The following is a 24,029-nucleotide window of genomic DNA, read 5'->3' on the forward strand; positions in this document are numbered from 1 at the left end:
AGCATTTGTGATTACAGATCAAGTGATTGACTAACTACACATTCGGCGGCTGAGTTATGAACCGGGTGCCTACCATTCCAGCCCCGGCAGATTCTCCGTGTCAGCTGTAACTCATCCTCTCCCAGGGTGCTAAATCAAAGAGCACACTGCGGCCGGAAGAGTTAAATAATAACTTGAGCTTTATTGTAAATCTGTCAGAAATTAAACCTGCACGGACGTCGTCTTGGCCCTGATGTTGTACTGCATGGGGTGAAGAGGCTGGATGGAGGGGATCAATAAAGGCCCTGATGGAGGTATTGATGGATGACAGGTGAAGGGGGTGTTTATGTGTGTGTGTGTGTGTGTGTGTGTGTGTTTGTGTATGGGTGTGTGCATGTGTGTGTAAGGGGTGGGATTGAATCACCCCAGGGTTAGGTAGAGAGCACGGCTCAGGGTGTTTAATCGACAGGTCTCACCTTGAATCGATCTGCAGGAGTCTCGCAGGGCAAAGACGTGATACACACAACCAACACTTACTCACCCACACCAAAACAAACCATAGGGAGCGTAACGGGCGATGGGGTGGGATGAGGGCGGATGTCTCAATGCCATTAGTATTACGTGCCTGTATGCAGTCACTCACAAAGGTAAATCTAAGACTCAATTCAAAAGAACTTGAAGATATTTTTTGGGGCCTTTTCTTTATTTGACAGAGACAGCTTGAAGAGTGACAGGAAATGTGGTGAGAGAGAGAGATGGGGAATGACATGCGGGAAAGAGCCACAGGTCGGATTTGAACCCTGGGCCGCCGTGGCAAGGACTGAGCCTTCGTGCATGGGGCGGATGCTCTACCGACTGAGCTACACAACACCCCAAAGAACTTTTATTGTTTTTACTCATCACTCTCCTGGAGCAGAAGTTCATTTTGAATAGTTTTGCAACAATAGTATCCTCTTTCACCTTGACTTATAGGTGGCACAGTAATTTAAAAAAACTTCATAACTCCTAAATGTAAAATCAATGCTTAAAATGATAAAATATTAACAATTACTTTCACTAGAGGTCTTAATAATAAATATTAATATTATTAAGAAAGACTTTTACTTTTATTTGACTACATTTTAGTCATGTTATGTGTGTTAATTTTGGTTAATTCAACAAAAAAAAAACATTACATGTTCGATTTATATTGAAATCCTGTGAGGAATTACCAATCATCCACACTGTGGCAGAAAATCAGTTTGTATACAGTACAAGGCTGATGAAGGACCTCTCTCTAAGAAACAAAACAGAGCAAAGACAAAGCAAAACAGGCTCAAAGGAAGCTCGATTTCCTGTTATGATCCTACTTAATTTGAGAAACCTCATCATGTAGTATTTTCTCACACAAAAGGAGCCATAGCAGCATGCATGTGTGACTCATACTGCAGAGACAGGCAGCCATGAAAACACTCTACCGTGAAATGTCTTACAAGAGGCCAAGATCTGAGAGGGCGTTTTGTCTTTAATAAATAACATACTGCAAGTATTAAAATGAATGCGGCTCAGTGGTACGTACAGTAAAAAAAAACCTCAACCCTCTCAAGTTCTGTTGAAACGTGGTGATTCAAGGACTCCGCAGTCCCTGCACACGGCTTTGACTGTAAGACCAAAGTCTAATGCTTTCAGATGAGGTCAAAGTTCACGAGATTCGTTGACTGAGATGGTGCGTAAGAGGAGTATATTTGCCAAATCACAGTGTGGGGGTAAAGTGAAGGCCATTAATGCTGATCTGAAGTCTGTTTTGGAGAGCTCTTACGGAGCAAAAGAGGCTGTTTGCCAGTCGCTTTAGAGCCAAAAGTATTTAACTTTACATGTGGTCTCCAGAAAAAACATTACTAAGCAGATAATGGAGTTCACATTCTCTCACCATGGTGAGTCATTTTTGGGGACTATCGGGTGAAAATACTTATTACTGCTGATGACTTTATGGATACAATGAACATATTCTGATGTCAAATAGTTTATATAACCGGACACAAAAGGCTAAATATACAAGTTTTAAATATCAAAACATCAGATAAATCTGATTCATTTCTAGCTTTACTGATGGACCAAACTGGATCTGCAGATTCTTATTGATTCTTCTGAGAAGTGCCGAAGGGAGAGACCAGTCCTCTATGTGTAGGGCAGTACCTGAAGGGTTCAGAAGATGAAGGAGTTGGAGAAAGAGAAGTTCTGACTTGTGGTCCCAGATAGAAGGAAGGAGGGGACATCTGAACTTGTTGCCCAGGGCTCAGACAGGGAGAAGAACTGTAAATTGGAGACTTGGGGCCAGTGTGCAGTCCAGTTCTTGAACGATGACAAGAGGCCACCCTCTGAGCCTCAGGGATTACACATCTGCCAGGGGGTGTGGGTTTGGGTCTGAGAATGGGATTCCTGTTGTTGCTTCTGGATTTTTGGACCAATTCAGTCAGATGTATAGATCTCTCCTGAAGAGAAAAAAAAACATAAGAGAAGGACGAAAAAACAATAAAAGCTGTAAAAAAAAATGTGTCCTGAGAATTTGCTGTCTAGGGAACATATAAGCTTTTTAACACTGTTAACAGCTTACCATTTGTAAATTACTGTTCGTGCAGCAGTCCACTACTAAAGTCACACCTTAAGCCTGCCAGCCAGTTAATGTATACTTGCTTCTTTAATCTCAGCCAAAGTGATTCAATACTGCCTCTCCAAGTACAAAACCACTTAGCTCTCTCAATCTTGTCACAGAATGGACATTTATAGTAAGTATAACAAATAAGGGGTCGAGGGCCAGCAGTGCTGTGACGTCATCAGGCCGTTCCAATGTTTCCATTACCGCTCTACTGTCAACTATCTAATAAAAGCAAAAATAATGTTTGGATTGTTTCTCACCTTTCGAGCCACAGCTGAAACTTGTTGCCCGGTCAGTAGCCGGGGTAAAGTGCTGGAAGAAGGCCTACAAGACTCTCCTTCTAACCTAGGTAAAAGATGCAAAGTAGTGAAGACTACGTCTCTGCTTCCTCTGCTTCTGCATGGTTCTTTCCTCAGCTCCCATGGCCTTCCTGTCTTGCAACCCTCCCTCACATGGCCCTCATCGGATTTGATTGATGAGTGGCCATTTCCTCTCCTGCTCAAGCCCATTGCGGACCTGGCGACGGCAGGTGCTGAATCGGGCAACGCTCCATCTCCCTCATCTTTGTTTGGTCTTTCTTCTTCCACTGCGCTCTCACTTTTGTCATCTTTCCCATGCTCCTCAGGGCTTTCTGGTCTCCCCGGACCTTGAAGCAGCTTGTGTTGAACCCGCACAAAGTCCTGTCAGGAGGATACACAACATCTATTTTGGTTGTTCCTGTTGTGACAGAGTCAGTGTAAATTGATAACAAACAGACATTTTAAAGTAGGTGTTGTTCACTGTGATTTAGTCATTGTGTACATTGGATAGTTATGCATGCATTACTGTGGAGTTAAATAATAATAGTCCCAGTAACACTGTATTACTTGACAGTTTAAGGGCTGGCTGCTTGCTGTCGTATTGTTTCCAATAGCCTCTATCAACAGGGGTGAAATGCATCTCTCAGTAGCAATAGAAATCCCTTTTGGTAACAAAAATGCATCTACTAGTAACTCCAAAAGTTTTCTAACTCATATGTTGTGTGCTCTTAGTTGGCTCCTGGCAGGACTTCACTCAGGAATCAGCTGGGTTTCGCTCAGAGTTGAAGGACGTGTGAATGCGCTACTCGCTTTTGATGGTCAGTTAAAAAGGGAGTATTAAGTAATATGTACATATGCACTTTGCCCATCACTGGACTGTCTGTAGTCGGTGTCTGAAAAAAGGAATACATTTGACAATGTTACAATAAATCCACTCCAAAAACTGAGATGTCAGCATGTTTTTTTCCCCCCAGTTGAAGTATGTACAGTATTTGTATGCATGCACGTATATGCAAGTGCATGTACGTGCATGCATATGTGCGGAGGTGAGAGAATCGCCCTAGTAAGGTTGCCTTCATCAGTGCACAGTATAATTCTAATTGGCTTTATTAGGGGGCTTAATCTAATACCAGCTCTGCGCGCTGCCTTAGGCTCTGTGTGTGTATGTGCGCACCTCTGTTTGATGTTTACGACTCACCAGATCTCTCACTGGATGTTTTCTATGCAACAGAAATGAGGAGATGGACTAACAAAGCCCTATCATAGTAATAAAACTTCATCCCCCCCTGTGCCTCAGCCTGGTGCAGCACATTTCTCCAGTCTGAGAGCAGAGCCCCAGTCAATAGGCGAATACAGGCATTTAGAGGTGTTCAAGCCCAATGAAGCACTGTAGCACCAGATGTAATGGTGCAGACTTAAGGCAAGAGAGAAGCTGCATGAAACTGCACTGCAACATTTGACCCCATTTAAAAACTTGATACCAATTAGAGAGTTATGGTTGTAAATAATTTAAGAGATCTCTCTCACTGAACACACACAAATAATTTTACGGGCAAGCACACACATATATATATATATATGCGTGAATGCGTGCATGCGCGTCAGCACAATCTCATGCATTAACCTATGAACATATACGCACACTCCTGTGCACAGACACACACACAGATTTCACCATGCTCTGGAAACAGACTTCTTAATGAAGCCTTCCCCAAGTGAAAGTAGAGCAGAAATACATACTGGCCCATTTCTGCCTTCAGTTCACCCTCCTCTCCTTGCTCCCTCTCTCTCTCTCTCCCTCACCTTCTGCACATCATTTGTTTTATTCATGTTTGGTTGTCTTTCTCTGTTGTCTCAATGAGTTAAATCACAACCCCTAATTTATGGCTACAGGCAAAGACAATTCTACAAACAAACCGGCTGATGAGAGGGGATGACTGAAAACATACGCGCCGAGCGGCATGTGTGTGTGTGTGTGTAAATCTTAAAATGTCTGTTACTGTCTTTTTATCTATGGTTATTTACATAAGAAATGACAAATGTGCGTAAAAGAATGGCTGTGATGCAAAATGAAAAAAAGGCTGTGCACCGGAGGAGAGGGGAAGTGAGAGAGAGAGGGGAGAGAGAGAAAGAGAGTAAATCCAGTGACACTGAGTGGGGAGCACTCAGGTGTGGTGAGAGGATTATACAAAACCCTGAGTATGAATGACAGTAAACACCTGAATGACAGAGCGATGGGGAGGGGCAGGAGCTTGGATGTGTGTGTGTGGCTCTGGGTGACAGTTTAGTGGTCCTCGCTGATATTCTGAGAGGTGAGTGAATATATGCACCACTTAATATTTTGAGGGCTGTGCCGTTTACTCGAGTGCAACTTTTTATATCGTATCATTCATTACAGATACGTTGATTCGCAGCATGTGTAAAAAAAAGAAAAAAGAAAAGTGAAACAATGAATGAAAGGGGGATTTTGAGAAGCAAACAATGGGAGTGCGTGGGAATGAGGATGTCAACAAGGCAGGCAGGGAGCGTGGAAGAGGAAGATATCAATCAGGAGCGATCCGCTGCAAGAGTTAGGGAGCTGTTGAGTTAGCAGGTGAGTTACAGATTGAGCTATACAGTATACAAGTAAGTCAATAAAAGGCTATAAGGGCAAGAAAGTAGAGGTTGTGCTTGTCTTACTTGCACTGTGTTTTCTCTCTCTGTCGGTAGGGGATTGCTGACATGGTCGCTGAAGGGAGCTTCGGTTTCTGGGTGAGCACATTCTCTGTTCTCCTCTCTGCTCCCTGAAACACAGACACACCTCTCAGCATCTCAGCACCAGCAATATTTTAGTAGTAGTTCTTCATTTCGTGACTTTTTAAGTTGCCACATCGCGTTACTTGAACATCAAGAGAGTGCGTGGGCACGTCAAACTTCTTATGCAATAATACTACGCTGCATTTTCAATACAACCCTGCTGATTCTTCTTGAATTGCATGGTTTAGTTGGATAAAAAAAGCTACTTTCTTTTTTTTTGCAAGCCATTAGCGGGATTGCCAAAACATTGGCCCCCCTCTTGTGGAATGCTCAAATGTGTTTTTAACCTTTGGCTTAAGGTTAAATTCAGAAGAGAGCAATGCATGTCGATTCCTAGATCTGCTCTTAGTGAAATCCCTCATCTCTAGAGCTGTATCACTGTACAGCGCTGACTCTACATGAAGCGTGACCCCGTTTCCCCCACGGCGACCCCCTCCTTCCCTTCACAGCCTTGGAAGATAGAGGAGCACAGGGGAAAGGCATGCCAAGGCAGTAGACACTTTTAAGCAAAGATTAAAGGTTTTTCTTTTTAATCAGTCATTTGGCAGCGATGTTAGCATTTCACCCTGGTGCGGCTAAGGATCAATTTTTAATGCTGCTGTGCAGAGAGCAGACAGGGTGATTGGCAAGAGAGAAGCTATTTACAAAGGATCTATTTACAAATTTTCCATAGAAATATGCAGAGGGCACAATTGACATCTCTTACAGAATATTAAATGAGCCCTCTCCCTTTTTTCACCTCGTCACGAGGTGCGACCTCTGTGAGCCCCTGTTGATCACAGCTCTGTGTGTGTGTGCGTCTACGTGTGTGTTTGTGTGTGTTCACTCACATGTGTCTCACAAGTAAGAGTAATAAAAGGATCTACACCTCTCCCTTGTGTTGCATTGTGTTACATTTCTCCATGTTGTGCTGCCAGGGGCTGGGTAACTAGGTCAATAAACCCTGGTGTAAACACATCATAAGAATCCAGCAAGAGCATATTAATGACAATGACTCTTTTCTTTTTAAATCTACATCTCTACACTTTTTCTGCTCTTTTATGCCACAGTAAAGCTTTCTATCCTCACCAATAACTTCATTAGGTACACCTTAATAGTACCGGGTTGAACCCTTTCCAGCCTGTCTGGCACCAACAACCATTCTTGACCAGGTCTACATGCTTAAATGCACTGAGTTGCTGCTAAGCTTGTGTATATCCAAGGCAAAATATGAATAGGTAGCTAGCAATCATATATACTGGATGTACTTAAGTGATGTATTTTCTCTTTTGTAACAACTACAGCAAAAGTCAAAAGGTCAAAGAAGTAGGTAAGTTTGTTTGTTGTTGTTGAATTAAACCGATTTTACTTAAAGGAACGTTTCTTTGAGAAGAAAAGGCATCAAATGAACTTGGACCTCCAGTCAGTCTCCTCTCTTTGAGAGCTGTAGACAGACAGATACAGATACAATCCCACACAAAAGAGTGCAGACAACTGAAATATTTAGACCCACACAAGTTCAGGTTTGGACAGACCTGACACTGCTGTCACCCCAGTCTTCCAATCCATCCATTATCCATCCGTCCATTCATCTGCTATCCAACCATCCATTCATTTATGCAGTCAACCAGCCTCCCAGCCGACCAACCCACACACCATTGATCCAATGATTGACCCTGCACTAGGTGGATCAATACGCTCTTGAATGGCATCATTGTAAGCGCTTAAGCACAATGGCCAGACAATGTTTGTGCAGTTCATTTCCGAGGTAGCGAGGCCATCCAGGGCTCTAACCCGAGTCAACTCTCCTTTCTCCTCCACTTATACGATCAAAGCAAAGAGAAAAGAGGGGGCACTGTAAAAAAAAAAAAGGCGTTGAACAGAGAGCATCCTGTATACATGCAACAAAAGGGACAGTGGTCCATACCAAATGATTTAAGTAATCACTCCAGACTAATAGATGCTTTAGATAAAGACGCCTGTGGATAGAGCAGGTTCACAGACATGTAACTGTACTGTTAGAGAAACAGCACACGTTCATAACATTTATAGATGAAAGAAGTCGTGTGTGATGGTGCAGATCAGGTGCAAACTGAGGGACACCTCCACTTCCACCTCAGACAACACTAATGTTAGTCTGTGTAAGTAATGCAGTATTTAAGGATAGTAAGGATTGCTGTAGATGACGAGTAAAGGTATATCTTAAACAATATTAACCTGGTGCAGCAGCAGTATTCAGTAGACTCATGTTCAGTATATAACTGTGTAGCCTATTGTGGCTTGGTGTGCATACAGAAACCCTGCTGGGTTATAGCTAGGGCCGGGTCTTGGCATTAAATGACTGGGACTCTGACAAGTCTCGGAGTTCTGTCACTGCGGTTCACAGGTCTTGTTAGCCAAGGTGTCGGCAGGGGTGGAAATGACTGTGTGTGAGAGAGTCTGCGCGTGTGTGTGTGTGTGTGTGTATACGTGTGTGAGGTGAGCATTAGACAGCACTCCTACCTCCACCTCCTCACCTGACACCAGCAATAAAACTAAACAGGCCAATGTGCTATGCTGTGTGTGTGTGAGTGAGAGTGTGCGTGGACGTGCACAGGGGGAAAGAAAAAAAAGGGGCATGTGTGCTGCAGGGTTGTTGCTGCTGTCACCAATTTGCCGGGGCCTCCAGACGGGAGTAGGAGCAAGGTGACGGAGCTGTGGCTTGATAAACACAGAAGCCCTGCTTCGATTTCCCATCCAGTCCACTTTGGAAACACATGGCTCTTTCTGGGCGCTCTTGGCCCAGGGAAGAAGAAGAAGGAGGAGGAGGAGGAGGGAGGGGAAAGGGGGAGGAAGAAGGAGAGCCACAAGAGAGACACAGTGATAGGTGTGCAGTGAGGGAGATAGCAGTCAGGAGGAAGGTTGAGAGAGGGAGTGATAGGACGGGAGTAGAGTATGTGGTAGAGATAGGAAGAGGGTAGAAAGAGGTGACAGGCCTGGTGGGATCAGGTGTATTGACTTCCTAAGAGATGATAGACCTTCCATAGACTGACAAGACAGCGAGAGAAAAAAAAGAAAGATTGTTGTGCGAAACGTACACTCCAAAAAAGATGCTTTAAAAGGTTAAAAACAGAGACATACAACCACTCAACCTCCTCTCCTCAGTCTCGCCGTCCCCATCTAAATCTTTCATTCCCTTTCTGCTCAGAAACAACTTGAAGCGCTCCGCCTTTCAGCTGACATCAGAAGTTTAAAAGACCAGCTCCAGTTGGAGGAGCAGAGGATCGTCAGTGAGGGAGGTGAGGCACCAGCTCCCCTCTGCCCCCCTAGAGAGTTAAGGAGATCACATTTTAACCCACCCCACCAAAACCCCACCCTGCCGCTCTTCTCCTCCATGCCTTAATGCCAACATAAGAGGACAAGTGTGGGCTCTAAGCACCAGTGATCAAACACGAGCGGCTGCTGGGTGCGCTAGACTCAGGACGGTTGGCCTAATAGGATTGGAAGCCCCCAGGTGAGCCAAAGGACACCTCCAATCAGCGTGATTAGCCAAGGGCTGAGCAGCATTTCTAGCTACGGCGCTGAGTGATGTACAGTGCTGAAAGGATCACGTGTTGTGGGGAATGCAAGCAAGTCATGGAGTGTAGTGCCATGGTTGATGGTGCGTGTCAAAGTTTTGCGTGGGACTGAAGTTTAAAGTTTAAAGCGTGTGATGTGTTGAGCTGTGGAATAATCTGGTCTTTCTTGCTACTTATAAAAATAGTGCATGTTGCTTACATGTCTGCGCCCAAGCCCCCATGCAAGACTCCACATGCATAGCCCTCAAGTGTTAGGATATGTACACTAGCGGAAGTCTTACCATCCACACGTTCAGTCACACATACATGCATGGACAAACACACACAGACAGACAAGGCTTTTATAAACTCATCACATCCCAAAAACAATTACCAGAGACTGAGCTCATCACTGACTAAGCAAAAGTCACCCAGCGTGTAAAACACACAATATAATTAGCACACATCAAGCTGCTGTGTCCTACTGTGCATTAATGATGCTTCCCTCTGAAGTGAATTATGGTTTGATGAGTGAGAAAGTGAGTGAGGAGGGGCTTTGAGGAGGAGCAAGACATCATTTAGAAAAAAAGGGGGAAGAAGGAAAGCCGGTGTGGTGGGAAAACGGGTGAGTAATAAGATTCAAAACCTGAATCTGACTGGTTTACTTTCACCGACACGCTCTCATTTCCCCCTAAGAGAGACCGTTTAGGGATAGATGATAGATTACTCACTTGTGGAGAGGGCCATTATATGCCAGGTACCACAGGCGACATCACGCACCTATATAAAACAAAACCCATTTTTAGACTTTAAAAACAAGCACAAAATTTAAACTTTTTTTTAATGAGTCGTGACATTTTCTGTCAAAGAATAAACACCTGCTGTAAGATCATTGATTCGGGGTGTGTCCAGGAATGCTACACCCCTTAAACAAGCACAGACTCAACTTTCAGCAGTATGTGATTTAATGTGGAGCCTTTAAGAATGTCTGCATATCCACCTAAAACTCATTTACCCAGAAAAAATCTGGGGCTTCCATCTACTTGACTTGAAAAGCCTGAAAACATCATTTTTTCCAGTCTTTCTCATACACACCTTTCCGCTTGCCAGTGGAACAGGCTGCGGGGTCCAGAGCCTTTTGAGGCCTGGATGCTCACTGACCCGGGACACACAGGGGATCTGACCCCAGAGAAACAGCTCTCCACCTGCTGGAGACATGAACAAAAGGGCAAAATGTTCAGACAGATACATCAGGAATACATACAGTCACCTTGCCGCATATTTTTATGTCTTTAACTTTTATTTCAACTATGGAAAGTAAAAATGTGCCACACGTGGATGTGTTGCTGTGTACCTTCTCCAATCCTTGTTATCGCAGGTCCCTGATCATATTTAGACTGAACTGTTGGAACAACACACACGTTTTGTTGTCACACTGGATAGATAAGTGCCAGAAGTGGTTCTCACCATTCAGTGGCCCCGGGGCCAGGAGGAAACCTGACCCCAGTCTACCGCAGATTAGCTTGCTCCTGAACCTTGTAACACTAATTTCCTGCAAACTCAATAAGAAGCACTGACCTCCAATTAGAAACAGTTGAAGGGAACTAAGAATTATATCCTGTCAGTTTGGTTTAGTTTAGAGCTGGGAGTTGATGTACAGCGCACACACACACACACACACACACACAGACAGACACACACACACACTCACCTGTCTTTGTGGCGTGCCGAGCAGCGGGAGCACATTCTCAGTTGGCACTTATCAAAGACACACACACACACACACTGTACACACTCACATTCACCAAACACTCAAGCATCCACTCACTCATGCCACCTCAGTCTGCCTATTTAAACCTGCCACTAATAAATTTATATTTACTGCCTGCATTGAGGACTTTTAAATTATGGCGTACAATAAACCTGGCACACACATCTCAAAAGCTCTTTCAGGGGATGTTAAAGCAATATAGTAAGCAATTTTCCAAAGTGGATTACAAATTTCACATCCAGGTTTTATTGCACATTACGATAACTTAACCACATCTAAATGTTCCGCATAAATGGGAAATATGTGCTGCTTAATATGCTATTTTTCATTTTTTAAGAAGCGCTTTGCAAACCCTGCCAAGCGAGGGAGCATGCTGGTTTGTGTGGTGGGGGAGTCAATAATCTTTATGAGGTGGATTTTAATTACAAGGAGATAACTGAGTATCCTCCTCACGGCAAGCCTCCATCAATCTCTATTCTGCATCAAGCTGTATGTAGCTTTGGCGCGCACACACTCTCTCTCACACACACACACACTCACAGAGGCAGAGACCCTTTCAGACATGATTGATCAATCAATCAGTAATGTATTATTTTCATCTCAGCGAAGCAAACCTTATAAAAGCATATGAGGCAGGCGTTGCTCGAAGGCGTTTTGCCACGCAGAGAAACGCACGTACATACGGGACTAACACATGCATACACACACAGACGGGGAGACGACACACACACACACACACGCACGGAGATGCTGGCAGGGTAATCCAGCTAAAAAAGGTTAAGGCTGATGTTTTCCCAAAGAACGACGGTCTGTGAAAGGTCAGATCAATCATGTGCTAAGCATGCCTCGTAAGCAATCCATAAAGAAGCTTGTTTTAAATAATAACATTTTATAGATCACCTAAAGACATAACTGTACCAAAGGCAGGTAGGGCCTCGCTTTTCCAAATAATAGTCTTCAACGCGGCAAGAATCCAAATGGGACCAAACTTAATATGTTGACTGCAGTTCGTTTAATGAACCAGTGGCATTTCCAGCGAAACCACGCACACGGTGCCAGCAGACGTCTCTGTTCAACAATAGGCAATTCTTTTAACGGAATATTGCAATACAGCAGTTGGCTGTAAATGTGCCCTGGTCTTGAAACAAGTACAATGGCTTTTCTCTTTAAGTGGCTGATGTTACATTTGTAGTGTAACCACTTTAATTCCAGCTGTCTGGCAGAAGGCAAGCAGCACTTGAAGGAGAAGTAGTTGCCTGACACTTTGTAATGGTGTTAATGTATTGGAACTAGTTTCCGTGGCAGTTCAGCGACTCTCTACGGAGCAGAGGGGAGATGAATCAGGTTGCTGAAAATCATACAAGTTAGAGAATAAAGAGAGCGGGAGAAAGGTGAAAAATAGGGGGAAACCTGTTTTTAAATTTAGTCAGCAAAGAAACCTCTGAGTTTGGCTTTTTAGGAATTACAGCAAACACAGCAGGCGAGTGGAAAAGCTGTTGTAAAGAGATGGCGTGCCCCCCTTATCTCTCAGTCTTATTAATGACAAAGTCGCTACAGGGTTCGTCTGAAATCATAGCAGGGTAGTTGAGGGGATAGCTGGTTGAACAACAAATCAATTCATTATGTACATCATCTATCACATAACACTACTGGGTGCAGTATTGCACATTTTTTGCTTGGTTTAAGAGATATTGAGAGCTAATGAGGTTGAATTTGTGCTCCGAGTGATGCCATTTGAGGACACTGAATCCTTGTAGTGTTAATTAAAACTCAATGAAATGATGTAGATGAAAAATTTGCATGGCTGAAAGCCACAGCGAGGGATACTGCTGGGAAAATAAGGTTTTCAAGTTAATAAGTTGTTATTATAATGTGCAGAGCGAATACAACTTTTAAGGTTTTTAAAAAAATATATATTGTACATATACTGTAGATATGTATAGATATCTGCAGCCGTTTGGAGGTTTGAGTTAAGCTGTGTTAATTAACACTTTTAGGGCTGAGAGAAAAAGATGAAACCTCTCCATGGGCTCCCCACAGCTGGTTGGATGTTTGGCTCACCTGTGACGGCTGCACTGTAGCTGTCCCCTGCTTGTATCCGTGTGACCTCAGTTAGCTGAGAATAGCTGAGAAGACGAGGAGTGGAGCTATGAATGCTGTCTTCCCCAAGTCCAAGCTGTCCCTGCGAGCGAAATAATGATACGGTGTCAGTCACAGGTTTAAATAAAAGTTCAATCCCAACAATTCCATTGCTCATACATAGTTAAATAAAGACACATGCCTAAGTGGTTTTTCAATTTTGGGGGGAAAGAACAATTTTCACAGTTTTGTGTGGCACAAGCAAGTGACTCAAGATGCAGTCTGTCATCCTAATTCATGCTGCCCTGCCAGTCCTGAATGTAAACATGGTTGTTAGATTTGTCAAATAGGACTTGTATATCACCGCCGGAATATCATAATTTAAGAGCATCTCTGTAAAGCCCTGTTATAATATCTGCTGTGTAAGGTTATATATGACACCGGGAAACTGGCAATTCATCTTGTCTCAAATGGCTGTCACTGAGGAGGAAATACTGTTAAAAAAGGCACACTGCATATTTCTTTCACCAGCCAAAAAGTCTACTGTGTTTTATGTTTCATTTACCATCATGTACAACTGCCTGGCAATGCAATCCCTCATCGATGAGTGGGTCTGTGTAAAAACCCTGCTCAAACACAAAGGCGTAATAACCGTAGCGTCTCGCGCGGCACAATAGAACGCGTTGTCCTCAATTTACATCTCTTTCTTTGTGTTACAAATGGTGAGGGTGTTCAGTTTGACTTCTCTCAGCTGTCCTGCTCCTCTCTTTCCTGCTTGCTCCTGCAGAGATAAAGGGCTTTCTGCACTGTGCTCATGTGCACACCGGCATGCCCTGGCATATGTTGGAAAGTGAGCACAATATGTGTGGGTTTACATTTGACTGTGCGTGTGTGTGTGTGTGCGTGTAATCTGGGTCTTTAATTGCTTATTCGTATGTGCGCTACTGTGAGGATTTGTAGATGCGTGGCAGCATATGTTCCTGCTGTGAGTGTGTGCGCTTATGTTTTTATAGGTGTTAGTGTTTGTGCTTCCACATCAGACTGTGTGTGTGTGTGTAAGTTTACTTGCATTTATGTACAGGTAAGTGAGCAGATGTGTCCATAGCTGAGTCTCTGCACGCGTTTGTGTGTCTGCATGTGTTTATACTTGTATTTTTGTGTGTGTCTGAGTGAATGAGCACTGTCAGGTGCTGCTCCATGCTGTGCCAGCTGCATCTGGAGCCATCTGTGTTGGGGCTCAGTGGGAGGGGAGCGGATGACTTTAATGTACTTGAACCCCAGACAGACCTTTCCCAGACAGTCGTCAGTATGAAACCAAGACAACTGGGCCCAGTCAAGCTGAACCGGCTGATCTGGGTGGTGAGCAGGAGACAGACGCTTTGGTTACACTGTAACCCCCGGTCAGACTCACAAGGGAACCTCTGGCAGTCAGATACACACAAACACTGGAATCTGTTTGTTTCAATGATAGAACAGTAGTGTTTTGTATCAGAGGACATGCTCACCTTTTCTTAGCTGTCAGGATTTTGCTGCCTACTTTCTACAATGTAATCCAGGTTTCATCACAAGACTTGCAACTTTTCTTCATGTTTGACTAAAAAGGACCAACTAGAGGAGGTTTTTTTTCCCGGTTCACATCTGTGGTAGCAACATATTTAGAAACCGGATTTTCCTTCTTAAAGGTCAGCAGCAGTTTTTTGATACATTCGAGTGCAAAATGTGTTGCAAAAAATGGTTTGACAGCGACAGAAATGACATTAATTTCAATAAATAATGAAAAACGACTACTTTAGGATTTAAAGCCTTAAGTTCAGACTTGGGGTTTGGCTTTATTGACTCTGGCCTTGATTATCGGGACTTCTTTGTGACTTGTCCCCTCTGTCACCCTCTTATTCAATACGCTATCATGTAAGAAAAACAGCAAGTTATCTATTAAAAATGACAACTCAACACTTCACCCACAAAACTAACAACGGCACAGTATATCAACACACGCTCCTCCACCACAAAGAGATCACGGAGGCCTCTTGCAGCAACAATATGATTAGTGAAGCACAAAATCAATTAATGCAGCAGTAGAATCAATAGGTGTCTCTCAGCATATATGTCCTGCAGTTAATTAATAAACAAAAAGGACATTAAGCAGCAGAGCATCAGACTGTGGCAACGACTGTCATCAGTCACAACGTGCGTACTGATGGCATCAGCAGGAAGGGAAAGGGAAAACATAGACAGATATAAATGTGAGCATGGTGAAATTCCGAACACACCCACAGGCAAAAATGCTTACACTATGTACACATGCATCTGAGAGCGTGAGCGTGCATAGACACACACACTAATGTACAAATCGCTCATGCATGTGCCCTTACACATGCACATAAACAAAGACGTTTTTTGTTTTTTTTCACATTGTCTTCTTTCACACAAAGGGAATCCTGTAGATCCATAGTATCAATAATGCTCATTTTACTCCGCAGCAGCAGCCCAGACCATATTAGCATCAATTTGGAACAGACCCAGGGTTCGATGAGGCCTGAACTGTGTTGGAATCAGGCCCGGGGTTTCCACCACCACCACCAGACCGGCTCACTTATTATTTGCCATGCCTGATGAGCAACCCTCATCATTACATTACAGACAGGATTGCAATCGACAGACCAAATGGCCACACTGATCTGAAGTCATACATAAACACATGGTACATGATAGTCACCCAGTGTATAAAGGACATAAAGCAACAATATTAGATATCAGGGAAGTGTTTATATTCTTCTGAATTGGCGTTAAAATGTTGCATTTTAGGCAAGCATGGTTTTATATTTTACTCTTATTGTTTGTACTCTCAGGCACAGAAGTTTGGGTCAAACACGCACACTGTTGAAAGACGATAATACTATCTCCAGCTGCTCTTTATTTCACCTGGCTTGTTGCAATCTTTCCCGTTCTTGTCCTCAACTTGACCCGATCAAATAATTTTCCTAGGAAGATGTTGGTGGTTCTGCGGATAAACCGCATCTGTAGCTCATCTCTGCGCTACTTATCATCTGCTTTGTATGAGAGAGTCGTTTTCTTTCCACGTTATCTACCTCATTATTTAGGCTGCTTAGAGCTCGCATTAGAAGTCTATTGGATATAATGTCAATTCAGGTCTCCGGCCGGTTGAACTCTACGACACAACTTTAGCAGACAGTTGACCCTTTTATCACACAGCTCACATTAAGAATCGAGACACGGCTCGAGACAGCACACGTATTTGTCTGTATTAGGTTTACGACGTCAGTTACACTGACTTACTGGTTAATTCAATAACCCGTACTCATGACTATTTAGATATGGACATTTTACATTCTCTTATTCATTAAAAAGAGTAAACATAAAAGCTATTCTGTTTACTCCACAAAAACACTAGTTTTTTTGCTCGCCTGCTTGCTTTGACACTTACTACCCCATTATGCCGTTACCGTATTGATTCCGGCTGTGGCACACGCTCTCTGACATCATTCAAATTCCTTCTCACCTCAATCATGTGATACAGCGCAGGCTGTCCGTCTTTTAGTCTCAATAGGAGGAAAACAATGAGATTTCTATCTGTAATACTATTACCAGCCGTAATAGGGTTAGAGCTGCCTGGGTTTACCTTGGTAAGGCAGCGGAAAACTTTATTAGGTTTAAGACCTTTTGCTTTTCTACTTTTTCTGCTGCTACTGATACATAAGAGGCTTTAAGCCCCAGAGACAGGAAGGTATCAGCTTAATATATATATATATATTAAAAAAAAGAAAAAAGTTCAAGATGGTCCCTCATCTCACTTCTTCTCCAGCGACAAACAAAGTGTTATCTTTCAGAAGGTGGAACCTTTCTTATTTTTTTACGTGTTGACGGGAGTAGTTTCGGTGTGGCACTGTGCGGCTGATTACAGGGGGAGTCTTAATCAGGTGGTGCAGTCTGCTCGGGGGCCCCTGGGGCCGAGAGTGTGCTACATCCTGTCAGACTGCACGGAGAAACAATCAATCATCAGAACGGCTCCGAGACAGAGGAGAGAGAGAGGGCAGGAAGATAGGAGAGATGGAGGAAGAGGAGAAAGAAAGAACATGATGAGGGGAGAGGGGGGAAAAGAGACGGTGCCCTTGCAGAGACTAACGCAGAGTTATATAGACATGAGAACACCTATGAAAATCCAATGAGTCTAGTTAGACTGGAAGCCAACCCGCAATGTAAAAGTGCAGCGTGGAAGCCAAGGCCACGTCAAAGCTCATAATAACTGATGTCTAACATTTTCATTGCTCCTCGTGTCTCTCTAACCTTCACCTACATGTTTGTTTCACTGCCCTGGCAGAGCGTCATCCTCACTGTCACGTTGTAAAAGTGATCACATTTTGGCCGCGGTTTCAAACGACCTCACAGATAAACACCAAAGCCGGGAGGAAAAGGAATCAGAGAGAGAGTGGAACAGAGGGATTGAGGTGGGCCTAGGTTTTACACTCTCTGGGCTCTGTCTGAGGCCTGTGTAATGATGCGGCTCTTTAAAGAATGTCTTAAATGAAAGGCCAGAACAATCCTCGGTGACAGGTGGGATTCTTTATCTAACAGAGGAGTAGAAGACAGGACAGGGCCAACAAACACACACACACACACACACACACGCCTCACATGCACATGCTTTTGGCTACGCACATTGGAAAGGGCAAGCATGTGCATAAACTACAGTAGATTCCACAAAGAGGATTTCCTGCTCTGTTCATGTGAAGCAGAGGAGTTGAAATGGACAAACAGCAGATCCCATAAAGGTGATTTATAGAATTTAAAAAGATGTGCGTTCTTGGCACACAATGAAGGATATTAAGTGCTCAAAGGGAGGGCTTGGACACAGATCCCCCCAAAACCTTTTAATCTCCACTCTGGAAGGAAAAAAAAAAATATCTTCTCAAAAATGGAAGAGAGACAGATACAGAGAGAAAGAGAAAGAGAAAGGGAACACTTGTGTGATATGAAAAAAGCCTGGAGTCCAGTGCTGTTTCTAAGTCTGCTTCTCCTGGCAGGGCCAAAAGTGGAAAAATGTTTGGCTCACCTCTTGCCCCATCCCCCAGGAGAAGACATTCCCACCATCTGAAAAAAAAGAAAGAGAGAGAGAGAAACAGGGAGAGAGAACACAGTAAACCAACAGTCTGCAAACAATTCAAGAAAGGCAACAAATAGAAGCCTGGGGTTAAAATAGAAAAGAAAAAGGAAAAAAAAAAAAAACAAAAGCAGAGGGAGAGAAGGGAAATGCGCAGCTGACAAAAGTGGCTCAAGCATCATACATCAAGCACTTGTTACCTCTCCCGGTGCTTGTGATTGCACATGACTGCAAACAAGTCAGTGATAAAAATCTGAAGAAAGATGAGACCGATCGGGCTGGCTTTAAAGATCATCAATCACGGCCCTGTAAGCTCAGATATTATTAGTTCAAGTAAAGCTGCACTCTTCCATTTTATGGACATCATAAAAGACTTTGGGGGGGTGGAGGTGGAGTGGAGGAGATCCCCCAGTGTTTTAACTAGGACTGGGATGGATGTGTTTGGAAAAGCAGACCGGATGGATGGACAGCTCTAATGTAGTAGCGCTAAATGAATCACTCACACTGCACCAGGTTCCCCAGGGGAAGGAATGTAGGATGGGAATGTTAGGCCCCACTTACAATATGTAAGAGTAAGTAAAAGTGTATGGTGAAAACGGCTGTTCATGTTTGTATCGCGTCATGTGTGTGTGTGACCTCTCGGACATTTGGCAACAGCATGTACTGAGATTTGGATTCATTAGTATCACCATAATAGTGACACTGTGTCCGCATTTATAGAATGACTGGAAAACAAAGTAAAGTTCACAAATTTCCATACAACCGGCGGGACAAAGTAAAGAGGCACGTCCCTCGTTACAGTAGGTGTCGATTTCAGAGGTCACGAACGATCACAAGTGATCTCCAAAGTCTATCCGATAGTGATCTGTCCCCGTGGAGATAAATCAGTTCAAATAAATCTGATTCAAGACGGCAATAACAGGTGAACACGCCGTGCTCAGTTTTACTGTCAAGAAGTGACACTTTTATTAATCTCCCGATGAGTACCTCTTTTACGATAAAGGGTACCATAACTTGAGTGATGACTAATGACAGTTAATTAAAATATTCATGTGGTCTTGTTTAAGTTGGTTAAAAAAAAAATAAAAAATCACGCCCTTAAGACACAAAAAAACACTATCAGCGTTAGATCCAAAGCGGCCATGCATCTTTTTAAGGTGTGACACACTGTGAATTTTAACAAGTGCAACAGCATCGAGACTGTAAAAACCTCCAAGACAACTTGTTGTTGTTGATATCAACAACAAATAAATACAAATCTTACTGGATTCATAAATTCAACATGTAAAGGGGGATGTGGATTTTTGCACTGGACACTAGATATGTAGTTTTTTTTTTAGGATAATGAACACATTGATTAATTATCTGCATCACAGGGAATGATATGATTATTACTTGTTTGTAACTTTTTTCTAAATTATGTGTATCTTATTATTGGATGAGAGTCTTCTCCTGGATGTTATGTTTCTGAGAGCCTTTACATGCAATACGGTAATGAGTTTAAAAATACCATGATCCACGAAACAATGGAAACATGTCTGGGAATACTCGCGGTCACGTTGACCAACTTAATTCATACTTTCTACTTTAGAATCTTTGTCAATCCATACCACTTCTCCCTGAGCAATCTCTCTGTTTTCTATTTTTTTTTCCTTTCTCTCTCTCTCTCTCTCTCTCTCTCTCTCTCTGTCTGCCTGCCAGTGAGGACATAAAGGCTAGTGTGAAGTCCATCACTGCCTGGTGAATAGCTGCCCTTTGTGCCTCAGAACTTAATTCACAGGCTGAAAGGACCCCAGCCCCTTGCCGTAGCACCTCTGTGTGCTGCCTGATTTAAAAGAGCTTGCATGTCCGCTGAAAGCCTTCTGTTAGGTTAAACACACCAGGTTCAGCCAACTTTTTAAGGATTCAAAAATCAAAGGGTCGATCAGTATGGAGACAACATTCAGGATTGTACATTTAGGTTTACTTTTTTTAAATTAAGCTGTGAATATAAACAAGTCCGGTGCCAGCTTTGGTCTCGCAGTCACTAACGTCTGCACAGTTGTCAAGGAAACCTGACTGTTTTTCCATGGTTGCCTTGACCTTATTCAATAATTAGACCCCCTCACCCGTCCATCCATTACCATTTTAACATACCCGAAGCAATGTCATTTGGTGTTACAGAACTCTCATGGTAACAATGTAATTTGGGGGTAGTCCAGTACTTGTATTACCATTTCAAGCAACATAACTTTTCTTTTCTCCTACTTTGGCATTTGTGGTTGTCGAGGGCATCAATAACACACCAACCTCTCTTCCCTGTCTTTCTTTTCTCTCTCGGAGACCTTTGCCGGGCTTGTTAGGCCTGACACTGGCACCCTAGTGAACAAAAGGACTGCACGGCTTAGGGCTGCCCAGGAATGTCAGCGGGTTCACATTTCACATGCAGATGCGTGACCCCAGAGCCCTTTAGTGGGAAGGTGCGCTTTAACCTCACAGAGAAGCAAAAGGAGGGGAGACGGGGGCGTAAGGGGCACCTTAAGGGGACTCTAGGATGGGGGGAGGGGTAAAAAATAAGAGTGTTTGTACTGCTTGCATCTGCTCGCACGATGCTATACATCTCTTTCTCTGTCTTCTCTCTCCCAAAACACTGGTGCACACTGTTAAACTCTGCTGATATACCTTATAGAATATTATAATTGTCGATATTCTGAAAACTTGTCAGCGCCGTCTCCTTTATGTGTGATCTGTGATGCACCCCCCCTCTCTTCCCCCTTACTTCGGAACACATGAAAGCATTAACTTTTAAAGTGCATACTTAAGATTTCTCCCCTAATAATTGAAAAGGCACAATGGGAGGGGTTATGTAAGGCAAAAGTACTGTGAGCTCTGCAAAAGAAACCAAAGCTACTGTCATCTGCTCTCTGTAGGCCCAGGCAGGCACAGTTTCAACTCAAGGGCTTCGCACTTCTGTAACTTGTTCTCCTTCCCTCGCTGCTCTCCCTATCCTAACTCTCTCTATACCCGTTTGCCTCTCCCTCTCTCCTTTGCTCTCGATGGTGGAAACTTCAAAAAACAACGAGATCTTCTGCAAAAGCATGAAACTTCAAGCTCGTTGTTTGTTTTGACCCTGAAGCCCCCTTGCTACAACTCTCCACCTCCAACTTGCAAGTCCTGCAAAATACATGAGGAGCAGAGACCAAAATCCAGAACTGTTTTTTTTCCCGCCTCCCCTGTCCGCCTGCAACCTTCATTCTTCCATGCACTACTGTTGTGTAACTTTTGTAGAAAGCAGCTCTGGCATATGGCACTACATCTACTACAGTGACCTCGCAAACTGATGACAAAGTATAATAAGTTTCTTGTGAGGCAGAGGAGTATAAACTTTTCAAATACATTTTATTTATTCCACTAAGAAAATGAAAATAAAAATCAATACCACACACACACACACACACACAGTGAACACACATTTATGCTTCCACACTGACTCATCTAGCTTGGCCTCTGTAGGTGTCTGGGTTGAGGATTGGAGTTCTGATTTCGTTTTTGAGAAGTACAAAAGGGCTTCATCTATCAGCACTCTGCTGCCTAAAGCCGGGCTCGGTTCTGTCATAATGAGGAAAATAAAGACAACAAAAACCTTACAGCACACCGCAAAAACTATAATGTGAAGATTTACCTAGATAATAAAATCAAAAGAGGCCACTCGAGCACATAATATTCTCTTGTCATCCTACAGAACAATTATGCTTGGATCAGTACACCGTGGTTGATATTCATAGACACGATTTCTCCCGTTGTGTCTGATTATTACCTAAAGAATCACTTTATGCCATTATACCTTGACTCCTTGCTGAGACGTTACACAAAACCTGAAACCAGCCTTTAGAAAAAAAAAAATCGCATTTATTTATGTTGTTAACCTGTCATCAAAACACCATCGCCATCGCTCTGTTGATTACTGTCAATTCCAGCGCTAATCCAAGTCAGACATTCTTTTCTGTGAAGAGATTCATCTATATTCATGTCAGACTGCTTAATTTTTTATTGGTGTAGTCTGCACTCTGTGTGTGTGTGTGTGTGTGCTCTGTGTTTAGCAGTTCTGCCCTCTAATAGTTGAGACATCTATAGCATCCACAGCAGGCCAGGGGAGCAAGGGAGCAATCCATAGGCCTGCGTAGCCATGGCAACTAAACAAGGAATAGGCTAGATGTCAGGCGAGCATGGCTAAATTACCCATTAGAGAAAGCAGAAAAGGGAGAGAGGGAATACTGGTCAGGGCACAAGAGGCTAATGGGGAGATAAGATGGCCAACATATAGACTACACATGTGCACACACAAACATAAACACACACACACACTTACACAAAACGATAGGAAAACAGATAGGGGCTGTCACATAAAAACGCCGGCGCAAACACATGCCGAAATAGGAAAATACAATTAAATGTGTACAAACGCTCACAAAGCAACGCACAAAAGATGACGCGCGCGCATGGATTAACAGCGCACTTATAAACATGCTGACACGCACATATAAGGTGGCTATATGTGGAGCGAGCACACACACAAATGCAAAAACATATGGACATGCGCACACACGCAGGCAACAAAGGGCACAGAGGGAAGACAAAATGGTTTTAATAAAGACGCCCTCTTGGAGAGGTTGCTTGTGAATGTGAGGGAGATGTATTTATAGGAATCCTCCTGTGAGATCCTCTGTGCTCAACCTCACATTTGTGCATGAGAGAGAGAGAGAGGGAGAGAAAGAGAGAGAGAGGTTGTGCTATTGCCTGTTTCTTCATCCTAATCCTTGATGCATGGCCTACTCCTTGAGTCTATACTAATGAATAAAAGAATAAAGACAGAATCGGTGTAAGTATCTAAAGCGTTGCTGGAGTGAAAAAGGTAAAAGGGGATTGGCCTGGTGGTTAATTCCTGCTGTGCACAGACACACACACACCTTTAAGTACCCAAACAAGCTCACACACTCACACTGTGAACACTGTGAATGTGTGTGTGCGCACACACACACACACACACATTCGCGCCACAACACAAAAACACAGTCACATGCACACACTGACACACAACCCCTCCACACACACACACACACACACACACACAGAGTCAGGCAGGCTTCTCCCGACTTTAATGCTGCACATTCATTTGCATGCGCCATAATTAGCGTCAGGCACACAGAGGCTGGTCCTGGGGGAGCTCTGTGATAACCGCTTCCCCTTCTATTAGGGCTCTCATTCCAAGAGTGTCAGACATTGCACATCTTCATTGTGGGGCCTGCAGCACATTGGCTCAGTGGAAACCTCTGCTGCTGTAGCTACTGCTGGAGCACGCAAGGAGAAGAGGCAAGGCGGCGCGCGGGTACAAGGGGCTGGAGAAGACGCGGAGGACGCTAGACGCGGTGGAGGGTGGGGAGAGGGAGGAGGAGGAGGAGACAAAGCGAGGACTGAGAGATGTAAAAAAGGAAAAGGAATGAGGTGATAAGTTTGGAAGACAAAGAGAAAGAGGGAAAGAGAGACAAAGAGAGGTAGTGCATGGCAAAAGGCGGTTGCACATTGTGCAGCAGACAGACAGAGAGACAGGCTGGACAGAGGTAATGAATGCAGTTATTAAATTGTTTCAGCTGCAAAGAGGTCTATTCTTATGCCATTATAAAGGGAACAATTTATCCCCACTGATCGGCCCTGTCTCCTTTCTCCTCGCTCACTTTGATCTGCCAGCATATTGCCTTGATGTGTCCTATTCAATAGCGAATCTGGGGCAATTTTAATGCTTTTGTACCTCGCCACCGCTCCACTTCTCCCTCCCTGTTTAAAAATAGCTGTTAATTAT

General features: G+C 43.5%; 1 protein-coding gene across 4 annotated transcripts in view; it reads right to left on the reverse strand.

Annotated features, from left to right (window-relative positions):
* Positions 1 to 1,027: 1,027 nt before the first annotated feature.
* The window catches only part of LOC109142379 (probable E3 ubiquitin-protein ligase HERC2), a 329,793-nt gene continuing 306,791 nt past the window's right edge, over positions 1,028 to 24,029 (reverse strand). For 2 of the 4 annotated variants that reach the window (XM_019275965.2, XM_027276677.1), the window contains exons 8-14: positions 18,146 to 18,183; positions 13,057 to 13,177; positions 10,320 to 10,432; positions 9,956 to 10,004; positions 5,593 to 5,696; positions 2,875 to 3,294; positions 1,028 to 2,450 (exon numbers count right to left, since the gene is read on the reverse strand). In XM_019275965.2, the coding sequence (XP_019131510.2) occupies positions 2,094 to 2,450; positions 2,875 to 3,294; positions 5,593 to 5,696; positions 9,956 to 10,004; positions 10,320 to 10,432; positions 13,057 to 13,177; positions 18,146 to 18,183 (1,202 nt within the window). In that variant the 3' untranslated portion in view covers positions 1,028 to 2,093. The remainder of the gene's footprint in view (positions 2,451 to 2,874; positions 3,295 to 5,592; positions 5,697 to 9,955; positions 10,005 to 10,319; positions 10,433 to 13,056; positions 13,178 to 18,145; positions 18,184 to 24,029) is intronic. The other 2 variants (XM_027276672.1, XM_019275964.2) reach the window with 2 other exon arrangements.

The sequence above is a fragment of the Larimichthys crocea genome, chromosome III (assembly GCF_000972845.2).
Source record: "Larimichthys crocea isolate SSNF chromosome III, L_crocea_2.0, whole genome shotgun sequence".
Lineage (NCBI taxonomy): Eukaryota > Metazoa > Chordata > Actinopteri > Sciaenidae > Larimichthys > Larimichthys crocea.